This window comes from Leptonotus elevatus, chromosome 5 (assembly GCF_054856555.1).
Source record: "Leptonotus elevatus isolate MCC_2025b chromosome 5, RoL_Lele_1.0, whole genome shotgun sequence".
NCBI classification, from domain to species: domain Eukaryota; kingdom Metazoa; phylum Chordata; class Actinopteri; order Syngnathiformes; family Syngnathidae; genus Leptonotus; species Leptonotus elevatus.
Window position 1 is genome coordinate 8,296,825 of NC_141243.1, and position 25,685 is coordinate 8,322,509.

Below are 25,685 nucleotides of genomic sequence, written 5' to 3' on the forward strand. Positions count from 1 at the left end.
CCTTTAAACAGTCCATATTTCACTTGATTTCATCTGTGTTGTGCTTTACACAAGAACCTTAGTCAAAAGTTAAAATCTAGGCTCAAACTGTTTTTTATTTAATCAGTGGAATAAAAAAAAATGTATACAAAATTATGTGTGCTTTTGTCCTATTATAAATCTTGAAATAACAGAAAAAAAAGTGCAACATTCAAAATGATATCACTGCGTCATTATTGCAGTTGTAACGGGACAATACGACATGACAGTCCATTGACAGTACATTAACAACTCTCTTCTCTTTAGTACTAATAGGTGGACCGAAGCACATAAAGATCTAGGAAGTGCAGCTTTTGACACCAAGATAATTGTGGCGTGGATTAAAAGATTCCCTAAGATGATCATGTTTTTAGTTCAAAATGTTCACTTAATTAAAAAAAAAAAAGCCCCATTGAACACTGTGCAGCAGGGGTGTGCAAACATTTGTGCTCAGGGCCACATCTGCCTTTTTTTTTTTAAACAGATAAATGGGCCTGGTTATTTGTGGATGTAGTTAAAAAGTTAATACGTAAAAAAGTATTTTAACAATAATAAAAAATAATAAAAAATCTTTCATGACATTTATAATTACCCGGTTCATTTAAGGAATAAATATAAAAAAATATACAATATAAAATTGTTCATTTTACGTACCATTTTTTAAAATCCGCCACACTCCGATCGGCTTGGCCCAACCTGACTGAACTGTGGCGCAGTGTGCCGGGTTCAGCAACTACTTTTCGTGACTGAGAACGTCGCAGATGTAAAGGCCAATCAAAAATGTCGTATCACGATCTTTCGCAGCAAAAATGACATTTTACTACCAAGCTGTATTAACTCATTCACTGCCATTGACGGCTATAAACGTCAACATTTCATTTGAACTATTTCTATTAGTTTAAAAAAAATTCCCACAAGAGTATGAAAACCAATATTTTTTTTATTGTACATTTAGAACCAATATAAAATATGTGATTAATCGTGAGTTAACTAGTGAAGTTTTATGATTAATTACAATAAAATAAAATAATCGCCTCTTGCCACAAATTTTTGATAATCTTTTTTTTTTAATGCATTTATGGCAGTGAATAAGTTAAAGTATAATTTATATTGTGTTTTAGTATAATATTTAAACATATTTCTAATTTCTTATGTACCTGAGGATTAAAAAGCAAAGTGTGGAGAGCCTCCGTCATGTTAATGCAATGAATGGAATCTAGGGCTTCTGAAATATCCACACTCTCTTCTTTGATTTTTGTCCGTAATGTTTTTTGAAGTCCAATTGAAAAATAATACAGTACAGGTCACTGTGTAAGACGCCTCAAATGCTGTTTCCCCGTAAAAATACCAGGCGGTCACAGTTTTTACGTTACAGCGGGTTGGTGGGTTATCGTAGCAAAGTTTGTTGGGTTGGTTAAAAAATTTAGTGGGCCATAGGTGGCCCCTAGGCCATACTTTGCCCACCCCTGCTTGATCGTGCTGTCATTCTGTCGTCATTCTCCCGTGACACTTGATGACGCTACAATACACACGGTGCGATCGCTGTACACTTTCATCAACGCACGGTTAAATTAGGTTTGCGGATTCCCACGAGCCGGATGGCTGAGAACAGATCTGGGTCCTGAAAGGGTGACATTAAAAATTGATATTAAAAAGTCAGCTGGGATAAGGAAGGCTAAGGGCCGATTACCGGGGACTACAAAAATGAGCAAGACACTCTCCACCAGCATCGTTATAATAATCACATTATACATCTTTGATTTCGGGCCTAACAAGACACAATTCTGCCGCATTGTGTTAAAATCCAACAAGAATATTCCGCTTTTAAGTGTGCACAAACGTGTGTTTCGCCCTGATATCCACACGGTGGCAGCAAGTGGACGTAAATCTAGGAGAGATCTCTGGAGAAACTGTTGCTCCCTTGCAGCCACGTCCACTCCCTCAGCATCTGGCACACAAAACGTGAAGTGAGAACCATCGTGTTTCATTTCATTCTGGGAAAAGGCGGCATGAAAATGAGCCCCCTACCTCCATGTTGCTGTCGGACTCCTGGATGGTGTCATGCAGCAAACGCTGCAGTCGACTCTCAAAGGTCCTGCTCTCCTCCACCAGAGACTCATCCCTGGCCAGACGCAAAAATCAAATATTGGCTGTTGAAAGGAAAGTCCCAGTAATGAGAACATGTCTAATAATTGTCCAGATGATCCAATCAGGACTTTCGGTTGCAGGAAAACTGCGTCCAGTGGCAACATACAAGGTTAGCGACTGTATCTGTCACAATAAAACCCACAATGCTATGCTATGCACGCTTCACATTTTAGATCACCCACCGAAAGCTGGTCAAACATTTTCTAACATTTATATCGGCGATGCATTGAAATTAGATTTTTTTTCCGACTTTTTGTGCATCTGTTCCAGTGGAGCCCTCCGATCCACTATCGGTGTGTTGTCGTGGCCGAGTGGTTAAGGCGATGGACTAGAAATCCATTGGGGTCTCCCCGCGCAGGTTCGAGTCCTGCCGACAACGTGACCTTTTGGAGCACAACCTCCAGTGTGGTTCCTAAATTTTGCTCTGCTGTTTTTAAAATAGACTTTATGGTCCAGATTTTTATAGCAATTCTACACTTTTCCTGCTCCAGAACCCAAATGGATTACTAGTCCATTCGTTTTTGTTCTATTCCTCCCCAACAACACAGCTGATATTTTCTCAGGACAGTAAACTTGGTGTGGAGTTGGAATGCAGCCAAAGGGTTCTATTTTTGTCCGGTGAGCCATTTGGAACTCTGATCTCCTGGGCCCAGTATTTCAAAACATTTCATCTGAATCAGATTGGTCTAAAAGGATGTAGGAAGGAAACTAAGTTTCTTCTTAACTCATTCACTGCCATTGACGGCTATAGACGTCAAAAATTCATTTGAACTATTTCTATTAGTTTCACATTTTTTCCCACTTTTGAAGAGTATGAAAACCTAGAAAATGTTTTCTTTTACATTGAGAACAGATATAAAAAAAAAAATCATGAGTTAACTAGTGAAGTCATGTGATTAATTACAATAAAAAATAATAATCGCCTGATGCCCCTAATAAAAAAAAAGAGAAAAGATTATTAAAAATTAGGGGCGTCAGACGATTACATTTTTTAAATTGTAATTAATCGCATGACTTCAATAGGTAACTCCCGATTAATCACAACTTTTATATATACTCTTGTTAACAAAAGTGGGAAAAAATGTGAAACTAATAGAAATAGTTCAAATGAATTTTTTACGTCTATACCCGTCAATGGCAGTGAATGAGTTATAGTGCACAAAGTGATCTTAGACTAACTCAAGACTTGCACATGATGTGACTGACAGTACTCACAACTGCTGCAAACTGTGTCGCGGGGTCATCAGAGGAGGCCCAGAAGAAGATGTACGAGATCCATCAGGACTCCCGCTTACCGGGCTTCGAACCTTACTCTACAGGAAGTCATCAAGTCAGTTCATTTAGAAAAAAGTCGCCTGCGCGTTTCCGAATGATTTGATGTGCGAGTGTTTCCTCACACAGGCGACTTTGAGGAGGTTCCACAGCTCCCTTTGGCGCTTCTCCTGCAGACCCATCAGGACTTGCTCGCTCTGAGCCATCTCCTGCACCACGCCTTCCACCTTGGGCAGCAGCTCCATGACGCGCTGACGACAAACGCCCGTCTTGCTGCGGGGACAAAATCACTTTCAGAATGACAACACAGATCATGGATGACCATCCAGTTTTGTTTTGTTTTAGATAAAGAGGAATTCATATTTTTATATTAACTCATTCACTGCCATTGACGGCGATAGACGTCAAAAAATCATTTGAACTATTCATATTTGTTTCACATTTTTTTCCACTTTTGTTAACAAGAGTATGAAAACCTAGATTTTTTTTTGTACATTTAGAACAGATATAACATTTGTGATTAATTGTGAGTTAACTATTGAAATCATGCGATTAATTACAATAAAAAAAATGTATCGCCTGACGCCCCTAATTTTTAATAATATTTTCTTTAAAAAAAAAAAGAAGAAGATTATTAAAAAAAGGTCTAGGTTTTCATACTCTTGTTAACAAAAGTGGGGGGGGGGGGGTGTTAAACTAATAAAAATAGTTCAAATGAATTGTTGACGTTTATAGGCGTCAATGGCAGTGAATGAGTTAATATTTTTGGGGAAGTGTAACGAAGGCTAGAATGAGGACACAGGTGAGTATTTGTGAGAAATGGTATGTTATCATGAATGCATATTTTGATTATTTTTGTGTCTTTTTAGATCTAAAGTGTTGAAAACGGCCTGTGAAAATGCCACGTGATTTCGCTCCATGTTGTCGTGGCTCAAGAAAATGTCACATGGCCAATCTTGAGTTGTCATGGCCGATCAGATCCCGGCACATGATACAATATTGTCCCAATGAAATGTCACCTAAAAAAACACTGAACGTGTTGTTGTGGCCGAGCGGTTAAGGCGATGGACTTGAAATCCATTAGGGTCTCCCTGCGTAGGTTCGAATCCTGCCAACAACGTCTTATGTTTTAGAGAAGGTTCAGATCAGACTTAACATGTTTTAACACAGCTATGGTCATGGCTTTGTAAATATATAGCCTGTAAGTGAACAATGCTCACTCAACATGTTCATAATATAGACCACAATGCATTATGAGCAACAACAACAAAAATGGTGCAAGCAATGCAAAGCGGTGGTCACATGATATGCAACACATGACAACACAGCCTGCCATTTTCTCAGGGTAGTGTAGTGGATTGGGATTCTCTACAGGTCAAATGTCACATTCTTGTTTGATAATTCACTGGTAAACATGCGCTAAGAAAAAGGAAACTGTCGTCGCTGTCTGCTGGACTTGAACCTCCGTGAGGAAACCCTGCCTGATTTCCTCCTCTGCCCTGTTGTTCTCACATCAGATTGTTTTTTAACAAAGCTATGTATCGTCCAGACGATTGTCAAAAGTGAGCATGTTTTTAAAAAGGAACTCTGCTCTATTAAAAAACAAAACAAAATTCGTTGTCGGCAGGATTCGAACCTGCGCGGGGAGACCCCAATGGATTTCTAGTCCATCGCCTTAACCACTCGGCCACGACAACACATTCCAGAAATGTGCACGTGACATTTTCTTAGCAGAGGCCAGAAACAGCCTCATCAAAATGTTGGCATGAAGAGAATACCAATGTCATAGCTTGCATATTATTAGCATTAATCTTAAATAAAAAGTTGAAATAGCTCAAAAACTACAGCCAATGTAGAAAAATCAATGTCATTTTTGGATTCAACGACATCAAAATACTTTATAACCATTGACTCTTATTTTGCAGCAAAAAGTGTGTTGACCAGTGTAATTGATGTCAACTTGTTTGTTTGTTTATATAAACAAGTAGCAGAAAATAAAAATAAACATTTAAAAGAAGAAAGAAAAACCTTATACGATCATCAATTGATGAAGAAGTTGAAAACTTACTCCTTATTCACAAAAAATAATAATGTTTTGACTCATTTCATTATTGATACAATAGATTAATATATTTCCATGAAAAAAAGAAAAAATGTATAAACCTGCTAGTGTATACAACTGCACTTTGACATGCACGTACATTTGCCAGCAGCATATGTACATGAAATTCATAGACATACACCTTCATACAACTTCTTGTCAATTAAGCAATATTCAACAATGCAGCCAAGGTCTTTAACAATAATTAAGGATTCCATTTTTTTGCAAAGCACAGTTAGAAAAGTGTTGTTGTAAGATTCCTAACCAAGTCCTAACAGTTCCTAACAAAATCCTAACGTTTCCTAACAGGGTCCTAATATCCGTGGCGAACGTTGCCGAACGTAGCCAATGTTGAATTTGCCGACTATGAGGTCGTCGTCTGTTATTACCAAGCTTTTAGCGACATATTAGCAACAACGTGCGGATGTTTTGGAAGTTGTTGCAAAAGACAGATGCCTAAGTCTTATTTTTGATTTGGTTATTTTTCTCCAAGAGTGTCAACACAACGGATGCAAATGATTATTATTCGTTTCGTGTGTATTTTAGAGAACAACCAGGCGTTCCTACCTTCATCATTTAACATCAGACTGGACTTTATATGTTTCTAAAACAGCTATGTTTATCCAATTGTTAAAATATACCAAGTCCATATTATTCTGCTCCAAAATGTGTTCGTTGTCGGCAGGATTCGAACCTGCGCGGGGAGACCCCAATGGATTTCTAGTCCATCGCCTTAACCACTCGGCCACGACAACACACACATCAAGAGAAACGGATGTCATGTTCAGATTTAGCAGTCCAAAATTACCCAGCAACCACAAAAATGTCTTTGGCTCCTAAAAATATCTCCACAGTTCCTAACAGTCCTCCTAACAGGTTCCTGTAGTCTTTAATCATATTATGGGACTGTAAAGAATCCTAACAAAAGTCCTAACAGTTAAGATGATGATCCACTAGTTTGTAGGGTTTCTTTCCACCCATTTTTATTCAAATTTTCAAGAAATGCGATAATAAAACTGAATGGAAAAGCTCGAAATTCAAAAAGAGGTCGCAAAAAAAAGTGTTTACGCTTAGGGGGGTGGATTTTAAAGCGTATCGTAAAAAAGAAAATGCTAGATTTGGCTATGGAAACAGGTTTTGGTCGCACGTCGCACGTTTTGACCGTATATTACGTCACACGTACGTTTGTGGTCCTAAAGCAATGTCAGACGATAAAGTAAGGTAGGTTTCGGGAGACGACGAAACAGAAATCTTTTTTTAATTAAAGAAGCGAATATTAATGCTATTTTAGATGGAAAACGGCAAAGAAACGCTACAGTTTAACAAGAATTACAGAAGAAAACTCATACAACATAATCGCACGGCGCAGTCACGTCCTGGTCGTCTTCTTCTTCTTCTAAATTACTGGTGGATCACATCTCTATGGTGTATACCGCCACCTACAGTGGCGGAGTCCCCTCTCAATATTCGCAAAAGAAGAACAGATGGAAACAGGCATAAGTAGCATTTTCAGTAAATTCCCTTTAAAAAAAAAAAAACAATTGGATGGAAACCTGACTACTGTCGTCTCCCCGCATGGGTTCGAATCCTGCTGAGAAACTGTTCTTTTTGGGGCAGGAGCAGACAAGCCCGAAATGTGGCAGAAGCAGCTAGCTCATCATCTGTCTCAGTCTCTCTAGACTTTGCTTTAGAACCAGAGGATGGCGGTTCCAACTGGCTACACGCTAGACTAAAACAGGGATTCCCAACGAGATAGTGCTGTGGAAAATTATCCAATATCACTTATAAAGGACATCAACTGCTGTAGGGGAGAGTGGTTTAAGTTGTGCCAAGAGGCACGTTCCATCCCACATATAAGTAAAAAACAACAATTTTTTTGCCCTCCAAAGTAAAATTTCTATGGTTAAGGTTTTTTTATGGCTGTGTTTGAACAATTATAGACAACTTTGAAAACAGTTCACACGTTTTAGTGCTTTAGTAAGCTACATCATGAGTCGAAATGGTTAGCATGATGCTGGCTCGAAACAGCTGGGGGATGCTTTTTTTTCCCAAAATGGTGGGCTTGGGGTCATTTGTGCCAAAGGACCTGAGTTAAGTTGCGCCAATGACTTCCTCTAAATTATGATTATTTAATCTATATGACTTTATTGTATTTTATTGTTGTTGTAAACTATATTCTTACATTTGATCAATAAAAGTATGCGCCATTTTATTTATTTTTGACCAAAATTCATCATGCCACCAGATACAAAAGGACAGACAGGGTTTCAATTACTCTTGAGGAGATGGAAAGAGCAGTGAAAGAGGGCAAGACCATACGTCTGGTTGGAAAGGAGATAAAAAATCTGCAGGATGGCCATAAAAATGATATAGGGATACGAAAAAAATAGGCTCAGGCTTACCCTCCAAAGCACTTAACAAGTACAAATCTGGTTGTTCTGCTCACTTAGGTTATGTGTCTACAGAAGTTATTTTTTGTTAATTTTTGTAAAAAACAAACAATCAAAAAACAGAAAGAAAGTGAAAACAAGAATTGTGACTGACACACCTGAGAAGCTGGAATTGGAGAAGGAGAAGATAAAAAGGCTGAAAGAAAAAAAATGAAAGAAGAAAAGGCCTCTGAAACCTGCAAATCAATGTTTTGTATTGAGTTTGTCTTCATTTTAGATAGCATTATCATTTTTGAGATTAAAATGATCTTTATTTGCTTCAGTTATCAATGGCACAATTTACCCCACTGAATTCCGACTAACAAAACCACATTTTTTTTTCTAAAACCATATTTCTCAAACAGTTTATTGACGATCCAAAGTGATTGCTCACAGGGATGCACGGCTTCCTAAACAATATGAACATATTTATGTTGGAAGGTTCCCTGTAATCCCCTTTAAGACAATGTATGTGAAAATTGGCACTTTCCCCTATAGATTATACTAGACTATAAATTACAGTACTCACTGTGATCCACTTAAAAACAAATTAAAATAGACAAGCAACTGTGGATCCACAGGTCCATCATTACCTGAGGTGTGTGTAGAAGTCTCGAAGTTTCCTCTCATAGAACTGCACGGCTTGGAGCACCAGGCGCAGGATGTCCTGACCATCTCCAGGACAACGCTGCTCTGGGAACCAGACAGAAACCAGCAAAAGTTTATCGTCAAGAATAAAAAATAAAAAAAAAACACTAAAAAGGAAAAAGATACACGAATAATCCAAACCTTTGGGTTTCTCTCTCAGCTTGCGTAGCATTTCCATGGCCTTCCCTTCACTAAAAGGGAAACAGGTCAAGTAAGGGTTGTGCAATGAATTGAAATTCAATTACACTTGATAATTACAAAATCAGCATAATTGACAAAAGAAAGATGAATACAAATTTCGAGTTGTTTAAATTTATACATTTGCATTTTATTTTTTTAAATAACTAATTTAATAAATTTAAAGTTACGTCCAAAAAGAATTTAAGCATAATTATAGTGTTTCAAATAATTGTATTTGTCTTAATATTTTTTTTTTACGTTTAAACATTTTCTGGGTTTGTACCAAAAAATAAATGATCGTCCAAATCGTGATTTCAATTATTACCAAAATAATTGTGATGAATATTTTCTTCATAATCGAGCAGCCCTAAGGTCAAGTTTTCAATGCTGTCCTTAGTGATTGTTCAGTTGCGACTCACAGGGTGTCCAGAGCCTCTCCGCTCCTCCACGGCTGACGCTGAACGTCCAGAATGTCTTGCTGCAGGTGCATCATCTCCTCCTCGAGTTCACTCACTTTGGGCTGTCACACACACCCCTTCATTTTGAGCGCGAGTACATGCGCACATGCACGACGGACACAAAGGCACTCCTGTACCTGACCACAGCTGCTGGCAGTCTGCTCCATTTCCCTCCACACTCCCAGCAGTTTGTCGGAAGCTAGAGAATGACGTTGATTTCACATTTACGTTTCGAATACATTGTCGAGCGATGCAGAGTTAATACAGTACCGATCCCAGTGGCGGTCTGCTCCTGGTATTTATCCATGTCTATGTTAAGGCTGGTGGTGAAGAAGTCCAGTTTGGCCATGAGCCTCTGGTGCATGGACACCATCTCGTTCTTCTGCTTGGACAGGGATGAGTTGTGTCTCAGCAAGCTCATGCTGGAAGGAAAATATTGGGACTTTAAAATAGAGTTCATATATTTGTCTGTTTGTGTGCGTGTCTTTCCTACATGGCTGCTTTCTGTCCCTGCTGAAGTCTCTGCCAGTCCTCCTTCAAGGAGCGGATGGTATGCCACGCCTGGCCACATGTCCTCCTCAGAGGGCTGTAAGGCAGAACGTGCTTTGGGTCCTTTTCTAGTCAAAAAGAAGACATAATATGATTATTTTGCTAGCTGGTTTGAGTTAATATATCTGATAAATATTACACCCAAAAAGTCGGAAGATGCAGAAATCGGGTAAGGTCAAAAGCATTTGGCTAGTAATAAGTTAATTTGGCTAATAACATGTACATTTATTTTATAATAAATACCTTGAGTGATACTCTCGATTTTTCGAACAAAATAAAATAAATCTATGACAGTGGTTCTCAGCGTGGGGTACAAAATACCACTACTGGCGCATGGGGTCCCCCTAGTGGTAAGTGAAAAATACATATTGAATTAAACTGCATAATGTTGCTTTGAAAATTTGAGGACCGAACACTGTTCAATGTACACTAACAACAAAATAGTATTTAATTCCAAAATGCGGAGGAGAAAGACTTTGAGGACTCACGGACAAAACAGATGTTTTCAGGGAGGGCGCGAGGAGTCAACGGTGGCTCATAACTACAAGATGAGCGATCAAACAGGAAAACGAGAGGGAAGTCTGTCCGCCGGCCATCTATTTCCTGCACATGAGATATCGTGCATCATCACACAGTGCCACTGACAATTCTATCATGAAAGTGTGTTGTGATATGAGATGTTCTCATTACGGTATAATCAATGGCGCACTGCGTGGCCAGCCCATGAGGCTCCAAGGCTAAACCGGCCTCCAGCAGTAACTCCTGCTTGGCTGCAGGGATGCTCGTGTCTTCTTCGATTCTCTTCTGCAGCTCGGCCACCGTCTCGTCGTCGGCGACTGCGTACCTCTGGATCTTGGCAGTGGTCATGTTTAGAACCTGAACCATCTGAGAGGAATAGAACATAAATGGAACCGAAACGAGGTGAGAGAACCACTCTGATAATGGTTCTAAAACTTTTTTACCTCAAGTACGACCTAAAAAAAAAAAATAGCTCTACAAACACCATCATGAATGAGATTTTTGCCTAAAAAGTATATTCAATCTTATTGTAAGTAAGGATTGGAGAATAGTTCAAATCCTACTACACCTGTAGCAAAACCAACAAAAAATATAACCTCCTTTGCAATACAATTAATTTGACTTAATCTCACTTTGAGCTGCAGAATAAGTTCCAGCTGGGAGAAGCAGTCGCTGGGCGTGGCGTCCGGCTCTTTGCCCCTTTCTTGCGGAGACCACTTGAGCATCAGCCGCAGCCACCTCTCCAGCTTCTCCGATAAAAGACTGTCACATACATGCCACATGACAAGTCAGACACACACATTTAATACAGGAATCACCAACCTTTTTGAAACCGAGTTACTTCTTGGGGACGTCATGCAATATGTATGATTGAAATGGAAAGAAATTGAAAGATGAAAGAAAAAGAGGGTACATATTGTCCACTTGTTATACATAGTGCCCAGGCTCATACTTTATATTTTATTATTCAGTTATTTCTTTTCATTTCGTTAAAATAAACCTAGTTAAAGCAAATTTGAGCTTTTCAAGTTCTTTAACTATAATATTTATTTTCTTTTTTTTTTTTTACTTGTGTGCTGTATTTGTTTTAAAAGGCAGCAACTTTTTAATTAATTTTCAGTTGTTTATTGTTGTTAAAAAGAAACATTTTCAAAGAATGCTGCTGTGATTTTTGTATGTCTATAAAAATAACCGTAAAACCGCCTTTTTTTTTCTCTCAGACTATAATCGTACACCAAAATTTGAAACCTTTCGTAATAGGCTAACAGTTTATACATATTTTGGGTAAAAATATGTTTGTTGGTAAATAATCTCTTTGTTGTTGTCTGTGACCACTGCTCTCGTGTTGTATGTCTTAAAGTGTCATTTCTACTGTGACGTGGTTCACCTGTTGAGGTTGTTGGGCTGTGGAAGCTGTTTGGAGAAGCGGACCACCCCGGAAAGGTCCTCATAGACGACAATGTCACTGTCTTGTTTCAGTCGCAGTTTATTGTGCCTAGAAATGACAGAAGAAAAGTCTTAGATTTTGGAAATCATCATGTGCTGACTGGCTTTTTTTGTTATTTACAGTCTGCATTAAATATTCTGCTTTTTACAAAGACAATATTGTAATGCCCTTTTTTATATTACAGGGTTGAAATATTACAAGAACTTATTAGCATTGCTAATTGCAAACACAATAACAAACTGATTTTTAAAAGAATCTTGTCTGGCAGTGTCAATCTAAACTGGTTGGTAACTAATATTGTCTTATGTGAGGGTATATTAACTCATTCACCGCCATTGACGGTTATAGACGTCAAATATTCATTTGAACTATTTCTATTAGTTTAAATTTGTTTTCCACTTTTGTTAACAAGAGTATGAAAACCTAGAATTTTTTATTGTACATTTAGAACAGATATCAAATGTGTGATTAATTGTGAGTTAACTCATAAAGTAATGCAATTAATTATGATTTTAACTGCCTAATTTTTTTTTGTAATTAATCAATAGTTAATTTATGATTAATCATAAATTTGATACCTGTTCTAAATGTACAATACAAATATTTTTCTAGGTTTTCATACTCTTAACAAAAGTGGAAAAAAATGTTAAACTAATAGAAATAGTTCAAATTAATTTTTGACGTCAATAGCCGTCAATGGCAGTGAATGAGTTAATAATCTAGGGTAGAATAAAGTACAAAGAAAATATGCAGGACCGGAACTGTAAATTTGAGACAATGGGGCGGGTATTTTTCCTTTTTGCAACTCAAACATGCCCTCAGGGTTTATAACTTGAATTCGTCATAACAGTGAAGGACAAGCGGCATTGATGTTGGCACACCACACATATCCTGCAATTCTTCATGTTGCAGACTTTGGTGTATTTATGTGTTCCTAGTATGTTCAAATTCAGTCACGTAACGGGGGCAAAGGTTGAGCAAACTCCGGAAAAAATGTCTCATCATGACACGATGAGCCTCGACTGACTTCAAGGTGAAAGAAAACAAGAGAAGCTCATCCGTCAAAAAGAAAGTTGGGACTCTACCAGAGAACAGGTTGCCAGGTTGGCAAAAAAGGGCGAAACCCCGTGATGCACTCAAACACCAACGTCCCGAAACTCCAGTAATCCACAGCAACTGTATACTTCTTCTTTTCGATCAGCTCAGGAGCCTGAAAGATGAGGATCATGAAGGTCAGCTGGGGAAGATCATGACGTCACACATACAATGTGTCCAACTGACCAAGTACTGCAGTGTTCCCACAAAGGAGGTGCAAAGGCTGCTCTGGTCCAGCTCCTTAGCATAGCCGAGGTCGATGATCTTGTGGATCAACTTGAACAGGCGGGAACAAAAATTGTGGTTTAACTATTGCAATCGCGTGCATATGAATACAGTGTCGGGTTTGGTACTTTTTGAATAGTTTTGTTTTGGTTGCCTCTTCCTGTCATGTCTGTTCTCCTTCCTGCCTCTTTCCCATGTGCTTCACCTGTGGCCCATTGTCCTCATTTCCCTTTTAATATCCTGGCTTGTCTCGTGCAGATTCCTCATGTCTGATCATTAATTTGGACTTTGCCTGGCCCATCTTGAAATGATTTGCCCTATCAAGGCTGCCTTCTCGTGATTGAAAATAAGACATTTTGGATTTGTGATCCGTATGAAGAATAAAGATTCTAATGTCATTTGTTGCAGGAGTTGATCGTGAAACATGCAAACATTGTATGCAAGTAATAAGTAAGTTACGAGTTAACTCATTCACTGCCATTGACAGCTATAGACTTTAAAAATTTAATTTGAATTATTTCTATTAGTTTAAAAAAAAATCTATTTTTGTTAACAAGAGTATGAAAACCAATAATTTTTTTGTACATTTAGAACAGATATAAAAAATTTGTGCTCAAACTACTAATTAGATTGGCGAATCTGTGCAGAAAAGTGTCATTAAAAAAAGATGACAGATGAAATCATCTCACCTAAAGAATTATTATTTAACGTAATATGTACTCTTCATGTTTGATCTATGTTAGATAACACTCAGATGGAAGATTGATCGTTACGTAACCTTCTAAAAAAAGAGGTCCAGACTTTACAAGTGGAAAAAGAAATTGTAGGATTTGGTTTTCCGTCATAAAGTCATACTAAGGCTTGTTTGTAGTGGAAAGCTTGTCGAAACAAAAGGGCACAAAATACCAAAAGGCCCAAATCTGACGTTGGTTTTGTGGTTTGTGCGTATTTGTCACGGGTCAGGAGGGCGCTTGAACTGACCCGCTTCTCTCCCTGCTGCAGCACAATGTTTTCAGGTTTCAAATCTCGATGGATGATTCGCTTCTTGTGGAGGTAGGTCAGAGCGGAGGCTAAGAGGAAGAAAAAGAAAAAGAAAATAGGACCAATTTAGCAAGATTCACCGCCAAATACAACTTTCATGTTAGTAACCAAGTTCCTAAGAACTGGACTCATATTTTGATCAGACTAAGGCCTGTTTTGGGTTACAGAAAATTGGCTCCAGGGTTCAGAATTTCCAAACCTCTGTTTGCCACGTATGCGTGCAAGGAAAACCAATGTTTTTTTGTTGTTTTTTAAATGTACTTTTCTTATTTTCATGACATTACAACATGTGTCCAAACCCAGAAAACAATTTTTTGGCCCCCGATACCGTTTCCTATACCGTTACGATACCTGGGTTGTTGTTTTTTTCAACTTGAAAAAGCTGCCCTGCCCATTGGTTCATAGCATTCAAGGGCCAATAGGATATCCTAGCTTGGCATGCAGTGAACGCGTCACACATCAGTGAATGTTGTGCACAAGTAAAACACAAGATGCTGCATTCAAAGTCCTATATTAGCGTTGGAAATAATAGCATCGGGATGTTATTTGTTAGTACTTGCCGATACCGATACCACTGTTTTTATGCAGTATCGGGGCCTCTGCCGATACCGGTATCGGAACAACACTAGCTGTAATGTTCACAATGCGAGCCCGAGGGAACTTTGATGTCAATTTCAGCAGACAGTAGACTGTGTTTAGATTCGTGGGAAGAAAAGTTTTGACTCAAGGTCGTTTTAACCCTATAAAGCCTGAACCATGAAATATATGAGAGAAAATTCGGATTCTTTGTAAATTGAGTATTTATTGGTCCTTTTGAACAAACAAAATATATTTTTATCAACTTCCATATATGACTTTTGATTTGTGTCATATTTGATACGTCCAGTCACAATGCTTTTAATTCGTAAATTTACAACTATACAAATATAATAATAAACAGACATATCAAACATAATGTATCAGTATTTCCAAAAATCAGAAAGAACATTTCCCACTATTAATAAGTATCGGTGTCTCCTTTCAAAATTTAGGCCATCTTGCAAAATGGCTGGAAAAGCTATCAGCTGGGTGATACTGCCCTCTAATGGATTATCCGTGCAATGCATGTGTCAGATCATATACGCCTGGGTTTTAATGGGAAAAAATATATATACTCATTAAATAGAGGGCTCAAAATGTCTTGAATTTAATATGATACGTTTAGCTTTATAGGGTAAAACATGGTGATGTCGAAAGGGTCGTTATCAAGAAACACCCACCAATGCATAACAGGACAGCATATTCATTTTATTGGTATGTGTGCGTATTACGATAAAAATGAGCAACACCATATGCGCCTTTCAAAAGTGTATGCATGGCGAGAGCAGCGTCACATGTTGCACTGAGTGCTCGGACGTTGCGAAAGCGAGCGACGTCGTCCGATGGATGACGTATGCTTCTGCCTGTGGGTGAGCCGTCGCCATGGTGACGAATCGCTGCGGTTTAGGGTAAGCGGTGAATCGGTGACATCGCGATACAGGCTAAATAACCCCGGGTTTTCAAACAACAGGAAGCTGCTGCTAATCATCCTGCCAGCTCACTCGGACGCATAATTAGTCAAACAATAGTTACACTCTCACCAAAGTCACAATGAGGACGCTGGTGATACTCACAAATGTCGCACAACAGAATCAGAACGGAGCCCTCGCGCATTCCGCAGCAGTTCTCCAAGAGGTTCAGATACTGCGGAGGGAAGAGACACAAGCAAGAGTAATGATCGTGTCATATGAATCTGTCCTCCTCGTGATTTAGAGCATGTCCTCATTTCGTCGCCATTAGAGAATTTTCCATCCATTAAGTACATTGCGTTCATGCACAGGCCCCGATTCAAACCCAATGATGGACTGAAAGCTGTTGATTGTTTTGGTTTTGTGCAGAGAGGGAACAAACTGGTAAATCAGCAAAGGATTTATTTGACGTTTGTTAACGATAAGCGGCAATCACTCCCCAGCTGGAAACCTGACAAAAGGATGAGACTCAACCGCCATCTGCCGACAACTCGCTTTTGCTTTCACTGGCTTTGTGGCTCATGATGGTTGGTATTTGGTTTTGTCTGGTTTTAATATTCTGTGCACACTCATTGGTTTTAGATTTAAAAACAAAACATGCTCAAAATTCGCCGACACAAACAAACTCAGAATCTCAAATAACTCCTTGAGGCGAAAAGAGGGGCACAGTGAGACACCGTGCTGCATATCATTAGAGTTAATATCACCATTACGTGCCTTTTAGAGTTTTTCCAATCAACTTCATAATTATTGTATTAAGTAGATGTTATGCATTGATAAATATGTATTGGCCTAGCTCCCACACTTTATTTTTAATAAATTAACTTAAAATTTGTGATGACTGGGTGGACCACGACAGGGTGGACATTTTTTACGAGCACGAGCACGAGCACATTCAACATGATTCAGTGAGCAAGCTGACTGCGTATCGTTTAACACATGGATTTCATAATTCTGAAAGGTTTTCAAAGAAACTGATACTTCACTATGACAGAGTGGACATGGTAAACTCGACAACATCCACCTACCCACGTAAAGACAAAAATGACATAACACGCGTGCAAATATTTATTCTGCAACAAATGTTTTGGCCTCCATTGAAAAAAGACAAATTTGTGGTTACAATGTCACTGAACGCACCAGAAATTTTCTTAAGGGTTGCAGTTTCCCCAAAATGACAGGGTGGACAGCAATTTCTGGGACACACGCAAAATATACGATATGTTGTTGATGAAAATAGTCTATATATTGTCCAAATGACTGTTTCTATTAAATAACTTGTGGACAATAAAATGCTTTGATTTCGACTCATTTAACCACTTTTTACACACAATTTAGTAAGCAGAGCAGTGTGTGCGACATGCCAAAATCACATACATACAATTGGGGGGGGTTTTCATAAAATGAAGAAATATATATATTGTATATCTTATTTTGTATTTTATTTATTTATTTACCTTTCTGAGATCCCCTCCTTGGCAGTATTCCATGGCCAGCAGCGGCAGGTCATTGGTAGCCACAAGTTTTTGTATCCCCTCGGGAACCTCCCTCGCTGCCACCACGTTGGCATGATCCAACCTAAGTGTGTTTAGACAAAAGTCATACTTTAAAAAAAATATATTTTATATTGTTTGTTAAAGAACAACAAGTTGCATAGTATGGAATCAGTGCATACCAAAGTGCTACACAGAAGCTCTAATTTAGCGATTCATCTCTATTTACCACAACAAGTAATCACAAGAAACATTTCATATGGGGCATGCTCCCCCCCCCCCCCCCCAGGCCTTTTTATGATATTAGAGACACGCAACAAATCCCTTGTGAGTAATGACTTGACAATGGCGAGGAAAACGCCCTTTTTAACGGGACGAAACCTTGAGTAGCACCAGACTCGGGTGGGGCAGCCCTCTGCCTCAAACGAAACTGAAGCCTAAAAGATGGCTGATGAGTGAGTTGTCCCTGCAAAGAGGTCACTGACTCACAGCGAAAGAAGAAAAAATCCCAGCTGCCTCAAGCATTTTTCATTGGATAGTAGGGGTTGTACAAACGTGTTGATTAGTTCACATCACAAAGATGATACGAGGGTGATGTTGACTATTTGCTAATCATTGTTTTCAGCTTGAGGAACAATCCGAGCGACTGCTTAGCCAGACTTTACTGGCGACAAGACGTTTAACGCCAACTGTCGGCAAGTGGGCCAGGAGGGTCATTGTTGCCTTTCGGTTGTGAAAAAAAACTTGCGATGCTGAATGTCAACAAGGTTGTTGTGTGACTGTAGATAAATAATCTGTGACAGTTTTGAAGACCATTCCTTGAAATTTGGGTTAAATAAAAGTGCTGCCAAGGAACTAGACTAGCAAGAAAAGAGCGAGTAAAAAGCCAAACACTCAATCTCACAACATTCCAGTAGAATTTGGTACGTTTTAAGACAAAACTAGCTCATAACAATACAATTTTGTATCATCTTGCAGTTTCCAGGTAATATGTATATTGATATATTGGAAAAACTAGCAAACTGCACCCAGCACACATTTCAATGTTGATGAAGTTTTAACATTTTTCTTCTCGCCTCAATGATACTCAAAGGACTGTGAACAGTTTCATCTGAGCTGCCCTTAATTTGAACCTGAATACATTTAAAAAAATGAAACCTATGGGTGAATAACCATTGGCCAGTGAGATATTCTGTGTTTGTCTAGAGAACATTTCTGGAAGTTTCAAGTAAGTTTTTGCCTTCTTTACATTTAATTCCTGTCACAAAGAAGCAATAATTGTCAACAGCAGTCCATCTTTTGGGTACCATTCGTTGCCCCATCAATGGATGGTACGTAATGAAGAACGTATTTTTGTTGTGCCGTTTGAAAAGGTAATGTTAAAGCTTTTTTTTTTTTTACTACATCATGCATGCTACACCAATGCCCAGATGAGTATGAAGAGCCCTGACTGTTTTACTCTGACTGCACCTATGAGCTTTTATCTTCCCTTTATAGTAGAGTGTGCGGACCCTGCACACTCCACAGTTTATTTGGGGAGGGGTGGAGTTTTTGCTTTAAGATCGTGCACATACTCGCATGCGCACCATGAACGAGCCTGACACAGATACTGCAGGTGTGCTTTGGGCCAGAGGTGGCAGTCGCGAGTAAAAAAAAAAAGTGACAAACTGCACAAAGATCCTTTAGACAACACTAAGCCTGACGCAAAGTAGAAAAATCACTTTAACAAACTACACTCTAAAAAGGGAATTGTTGAACCAATTTAAGATTAATGGTAAATGGGCTGCTTTTCGAATTGTTGACCAACTTGAAAAAATTGCTTCAATTGGTAACACACATTTGAATTAAATAATGCAAAGCGAATATATTAAGTTTAATTAATTATGAGTTCATTAAATTTAATATATTCACTTTGGATGAACTTAATTCTAGTGAATATATTATTTTTTCATAAACTCATAATCACTTTGGATTAATTTAATTCGAACGTGTGTTACCAATTGAAGCGATTCCCTTTGGATTAATTTAATTCAAGTGAATATATTAAGTTTAATGAACTCATATTAATTGAACTTAATATATTCACTTTGGATTAACTTAATTCTAGTGAATATATAATTTTTTCATAAACTCATAATTAATTAAATTTAATATAGTCACTTTGGATAAATTTAATTCGAACGTGTGTTACCAATTGAAGCGATTCCCTTTGGATTAACTTAATTCAAGTGAATATATTAAGTTTAATGAACTCATATTAATTGAACTTAATATATTCGCTTTGGATTAACTTAATTCAAATGTGTGTTACCAATTGAAATTATTTATTTTTTTAATTGGTCAACAATACACTCTATAATCTTAAATTGGTTCAACAATTCTCTTTTTAGAGCGTAGATATTCTGCAGCTCACAACAGTGTGGAACATGTAATCAGTGTGAGACAGCGGCATTAGCAGGAGACGCTGCAATAATGAAAAACGCAGGCAGACGTGCTCATTTGTCACATGACTGAACACTTCTAACAAACTTAAGTGTTTCAAAGAAGAGAAAATGATATGATCTCATGCGGAAAATATATTCTATTTAAAAACACATTCAAGTGCAGGAAGACGCTCTGAATTAGCAAGCGCTAACAAGCCTTCTAAACATAGAGTATGTCAGAACCCAAAAAGATCTTCGCCCAAAACACCCCCATTAAGGTCGTGTTTTTACAGAATACGTGCATGTCGACATTTGTGGTGCGATTATATAATAGCCTGCCCTGCCAATGTTTGTCACAGCGTGGGTGCACGGGTAGAGGTCTGTGGTTGTCTGAGAACAACACACTTGTGAAATTGAAATGTTTTCATGGACACAGTTCAATTGACACACAGACACACACGTCTGACGTCTTGTAAAAAAGAAAAAGACAAAAAAAAGACACGCCCACAATACAGACGCGAAAGGACGTGACGACACCAAAAGCGGAGCACAATGAGGAGGTGGCACTTTATTGAGTCAGAAATAGCCACCAAAAAGTCCGCAAATAACCCCACACCTCCGCACAAACCTCTTATTATTAAATACCCCGTGCCAGTCTTACTATTTCAGGATAGAGGGTTTGTGTTGAGAAAACAGACATGGGGGTGGAACTCTCAAATGTCAAACACATGTCATGGAATGTGTTGCAGCGAGTCACAACAAATTTAGGGTTTTCTTTTTTATTTATTCAAACACAGCTCAAGGCAAAAAAAACAAAAACATTGAATGGTTAAAAATAAAGAGGAAAATCCCTGATTTCTTCACCAGAGTCAAGACAAGTTTGTACAGCTATACTTCCCATCAGAGAACTTTTCAAAAAGAGAAATATAATACAAGATGCTACACGTGGGAACGATTGTTGGTACTCTTCCATTAAAGGATGAAAAATACACAGTTCTGTAAGAATGCCCTTTGGACATACTATATTAGACTAAATTCAACTCTATGTTTACAGACACAAATCAACATGGAGAAGACTCAGTTTTGTAGAGAAATGTGCTGCCCACTGCCAGAAACACTGTCATGAATCCTCCAACTAAATAAAGACTCCAAACATGCACACAAAACTCCAAGAATGATATCGAGCCATTATCCAGGCTGGCTAAGAACTAAACATTGGACAATTCAAAAGGAGCTTTCCGAATCTAAATCTTATTGACATGGCGGGGGAGTGAGACAAAATACCTTAAATCAACCACATAACTGCCTTAAAATCCTCTAGCTTAATGCTAGCATATTACATGGGCTAACCAATTGCATCAATGTGGTATAACACTTTAAGCAACAGATAGGCTATTTGATCACAAATGCACCAGCATATATGATTTATCCTCTGCAAAAAAAAAAGATTAACATAACTGCAACTATCTGAGCCACTAACAGTAGCTGTGAAAGTCTTCTTTGTTTGTGTCTGCATGCCTGCCCTCCAGTGGCACCAGACAGACATCAAATAATTAATCATAATCAATATTATTGAGTTATATTTTCTTATATAAAAAACACACACATTACAAAGATAGTCTTTTTGGGGGGGGGGGGGGGATTTTTGCAGAGGAACTGACCTTTTCATGATCTGGATCTCCAGACACCATCTCTCTTTGTTTCGCTCACTCAGCTCCTGGTGGCACTGTTTGATTGCAATCTGTTCCTCTGTATCCTAAAATATGGAATCATTATCAAGAAGAAACTTGCAAGACAGTTGCAATGAATTAAAGGCTAACCTATTCAATTCATTTGAATAATGCATTATTAATAACAGAAGACAAAGTAGAGATGATTTAGAGGTGATTTATTATTTATATACCGTATATATGAAGGAAATTGTAATCAGTCAAAGAAGTAATGAGCAACACGAGAGTAAATATCTCATTCCCTGTTTCTCATGGCGTCATCACGATCAAACCGCTGCCCGTAATATGACCTGCCTCCTATTCATAACCTACAGCGTCATCATCCATACGGGAAGAAGGACGTTTAATCATCAGCGGCGCCCTCTTCGGGTACTCAATGTTCTGCTTCTGCCAGCCCTTCATTTTTTTTTTTTACATCCTCAAGTGAGGTGACACTTCTGTAAGTGACCAGTCCTACCTCTTTCATTGAGATTCTATAATACCCAACTGAACTGGTAACAGATTTATTGATTGGCGGTTACTTAAAAAAAAAAAAAATTCTAACCAAGACGTGGCTATTTATATACATTACATCTAATGTAAATGCTTTAACACAAGAGCAGTATCAGTATATATTGCCTTAACAAAGCTCCCTCAACTCATACTCAATTTTGATTGATACTGACGAAGCTATGAGTCATTTAAAGTATCTGACTACATTTTGAAATCATAAGTAATTGAACACAGTCATTTTAAAACATTATTATTCATCACACATTTCCAGCAAAACAAGCAGCGATGCAGTACCGAATTTCTTTCCTATAATGTAGCGTGTTATTCCTTGGTCTGTTTTTTTAAATATTTACAATACAAACTGAACTGTTTCAAGTAATATGACTCTTATCGCGCAATGTGCTCAACATACAGTATACACACCTGCGAGTGACTAACACAAACGAAGCACAGTCATAGAGGAAGAGGAAGGTACGTAAAGAGTGTGCGCTCATACTTCCATGCCCGACATCCCATATTGCTCTCATCCTATGACTAGGAGGGATGTCATTATGCTGATTTCAAAGGTAACCTTCTTGGATGTCAAGTCAGACTATTTACTGAAAACAAAGCCCATTTCCTTACGAGCTAAATACAAATATATATATATATTTTTTAAATTAGCTTTGTTTGTGAGAAATAGGTCACAGTTTCCTTGTAAGCAGGGAACCTGGAGCACCAGGACAATGACAGGAAACTCCCGCCTGAACACGGCTAATGCTTAAGGAACAAAATATACACTAACTGACTGCTCAATGAACACTTTGATTCTCAATGTTCAAACCTTCATAAATTTGATTAAAAAAAGGTACATTACTGTAAAAAAAAAAAAAATGCATGTAAAATTGCACTTTTAAAAAATCCGCGAAACAGCAGGGCGGCGAAAAGTGAACACTGTACACTCCTGGTCGACCTCTTAATAACACCATCACGTCACAAAATAACATACAAAATAACGTTAGTATGGCATTACAGAGGAAACAGAGGAATTTTACGGATTTGAGGATGAATACTAAACCTCACCTTTGTATTCCAATACATCCCCAAATAACTACTAACCTCTGCACTACAATATAGCAGTTCACAATCAACATTCATCAATATAAAAACTTTATTTAAATCGTATCATATTCACTAAACATGCTGATGAAGACACAGGAGACCTCCTTTCTTTGCTCAGTCACTTTAAGCTAACTGTTCCACTCATATAGTGCTCAAAAAGTTCCTTCCCCAAAAATGTCAGTTTGGAATGAGCCACACAGCAACAGTGTTGATAGAACTAACCTCATAAATAAAGTTCAGTTTTTCTTCAAAAGCACGCCTTGAAGTTGAAAGTTAATTTTGAACCATGGTCTGACATCATCTTCCATCGTAAATAAGCCTTGATGTAAGATGAGTTCAACAAATCAGAAGCCAAACGTCGTTGAACCAATCAGAAGACGGAGGAACTCACTCGCTCGTCACCAGGCAAGCCTGATTGAAGCCGATTGGACCAATTGTGCCTAATATTATGGCAGTGCCAGTGTATTTGATGATGTGCGACTGGTGACGGTGAAGATGCTCCGGCAACACAAACCTTATTTTGCCATCTGGTGACATTCCCAAAGCCTCCTGTGCCCAGTCGCTCCTTCAGTTCCCAGGGCCCACAGCTCTGTGGCTGATGAAGAGGAACACGGTTCATGGCCTATTCCAGATCTCCTTCAATTGGCCACACCTGCAAGGTTACCAATAAGTATGTAAACGATGGAATTACTTGCATGCACTTACATGTAGTTACATCGTACAGCACAAGCCTTGTTCTGCAAAGAGCATCCAAAGCTTCAGTGGGATCTCATTGCACACATGTATCCACGTGTTAAATAATAAAAATAAAACCATGGTCCAACTGACTCTAAAAGGTATCTTTGGTGCAATACAACACTGCTCATCACCTTTAAATGCGATTGGTTAAAAAAAGAAGAAGAACACAGCTATGCACATCCTCAGTTAGAAGAGGGTGTGCACACTTGTGCAATCACATTATCTGAGTTGTTTATTTTCAGTTCTTGACCGCATTTGATTGAATTTCATTTGAGACTTAGCCTACAGGTTATAGGTCAAATTGGTAGCGAAGGGTTTTGAAATGATGTTCTTTTTTTCATATCACAAAACCTTGGCAAACCCTGGCGTAGACATTCTATGTACACTGTAGAGAGACGAGTAAAGTCAACATTCAAACTGTCAAATTGTCATTTCAAATTTTGCAATGACAAGTCAGTGCCTCTCAAAATGACTGCACATATACTTGTGAGGACAAGCGGTACAGAAAATGGATGGATGGATGGATATACATTACTAATTTATGTATTAAAGTACTGATTACTGAATATCAAGATGTGGCTTTTTTAATATACAACATACATACAAATGAACCACTTGAGGAGCAGCCTTACCAGAGGAAGTATTAATTTAACAATTGTGGATATACTGTAGTTTGCAGCTGTGCACATGTGCACTTAGACCTGTCGATGTTATTTTGTGCTTTTATATAGCTAAAAATGCGAACCAAATAAAATAAAAAAAGATTACAACCACACCGACAAATACTTGTAGCAGTGTTATTCAAAAGTGAGCATTAGGTGAGTGGAAGCGTAATAATAAATTGGCCGGTGAGTGAGTAGTACAGTAAGTGAGCTATAGGTAAAAAATGACACAAAGTGAATATGAAATAACTTTATGCACTTTCTATCAGTTTATGCAGTGATCAGAACTAAGAAGAATGTATCAGCATGTGATTTGCGCTTAAAAACGACGTGCGTGAGTTGTTAATGTCTTACAATACAATGTATCACTAAACTTCTCAAACGACCGCTTCATATGACAGTTTTTTTTTTACGATCACACAAAGCCTACCTGTTGTCTGACAGTTGTGCGCCCAGACTCTTAAAACGAGTAAAAGTCCACAGTTTTAGTTTGACGAGCGTTGAAAAATCTCCCTCTCAAGTTTGACTTCCTGATTGGGAGATTTCCTGTAAACCTGCAGGCTCCGCCCACATGGGGGCAGTCACGTGAACTGTTTTCTTGCTAATGTAATAACTCCATAAAATAAACCTGCTATCTGTTTGTTATGCTTCCCAAAAATGTAAAACCTTAGCTGTAATATTGTATGTGACCAAATTTAAAATATGGAATACAAATATTTAAAGAAAAATAAATAGATGTTGAACGTGTACTATGCATGTATGATATACAGCGTGTTTTTAAAATAATATGACATGTACATAAATTAGTTTAAAATATGTATGATATGTTAATTTAATGCTTAGATATCGAAATACCTGATTTAAATGTACAACCATAAAAACAAGACATGTTCCTATTTTGCCACTGTTGTATGATTAGCAACACATTCTTGGGTGATTCAAATTTCTAAGTTAAAATAAGCACCAGAATAAATCATAATTTCTCCCAGAAAGTGAATTTTAGTTTTTGAGGAAGCTAAAGAAATGAGTGAACATTTTTTTCATGACATCATCATCTCATACAGTAATACTATGTGTTGACTGATTGTCTTGAAATTGAAGGGAAATGATGTTGAAACAAATGACTCATTATATTATACTAATGACTTCTAAATCTCTGGAGATGAAATAAAATGTTTGTTTTTTTCTGAACATTTTGCACGTTCATGTGTGATTTGTGACGTCAATATCAAGAAAGAGCGAGATACTAAAAAAGAGGAGGTGGGGCTATAGATTAGCGCGTGTTTATGTGAGCCCCGCCCTCCCTCTCAACTGCATCGTCAACATCCGGCCGGCAGAGCAGTAGTGTTTCCCTGCTGAGGTCACACAC

At 38.1% G+C, this 25,685-nt stretch overlaps 1 protein-coding gene and 4 non-coding genes across 5 annotated transcripts; 2 read left to right on the plus strand and 3 right to left on the minus strand.

Moving 5' to 3' along the window:
• Positions 1-75: 75 nt before the first annotated feature.
• ikbkb (inhibitor of nuclear factor kappa B kinase subunit beta) lies at positions 76-24,841 on the minus strand. Its single transcript, XM_086075433.1, has 22 exons — positions 24,747-24,841; positions 23,431-23,568; positions 21,255-21,349; positions 17,135-17,255; positions 15,783-15,852; positions 14,071-14,159; positions 13,051-13,140; positions 12,855-12,979; positions 11,710-11,817; positions 10,955-11,084; positions 10,494-10,688; positions 10,292-10,406; positions 9,748-9,871; positions 9,525-9,676; positions 9,392-9,453; positions 9,216-9,316; positions 8,758-8,807; positions 8,562-8,661; positions 3,564-3,711; positions 3,382-3,479; positions 2,047-2,140; positions 76-1,966 (listed from the first exon to the last, which is right to left on the minus strand). Exons 2-22 carry the CDS (start codon positions 23,533-23,535, stop codon positions 1,907-1,909), a joined length of 2,232 nt encoding a protein of 743 aa, XP_085931559.1. The 5' UTR covers positions 23,536-23,568; positions 24,747-24,841; the 3' UTR covers positions 76-1,906.
• trnas-aga (transfer RNA serine (anticodon AGA)) lies at positions 2,464-2,545 on the plus strand. The gene has a single exon. It is a non-coding gene; the product is annotated as a tRNA-Ser (tRNA).
• trnas-uga (transfer RNA serine (anticodon UGA)) lies at positions 4,477-4,558 on the plus strand. Its single transcript has one exon. It is a non-coding gene; the product is annotated as a tRNA-Ser (tRNA).
• trnas-aga (transfer RNA serine (anticodon AGA)) lies at positions 5,054-5,135 on the minus strand. The gene has a single exon. It is a non-coding gene; the product is annotated as a tRNA-Ser (tRNA).
• trnas-aga (transfer RNA serine (anticodon AGA)) lies at positions 6,213-6,294 on the minus strand. Its single transcript has one exon. It is a non-coding gene; the product is annotated as a tRNA-Ser (tRNA).
• Positions 24,842-25,685: the final 844 nt, after the last annotated feature.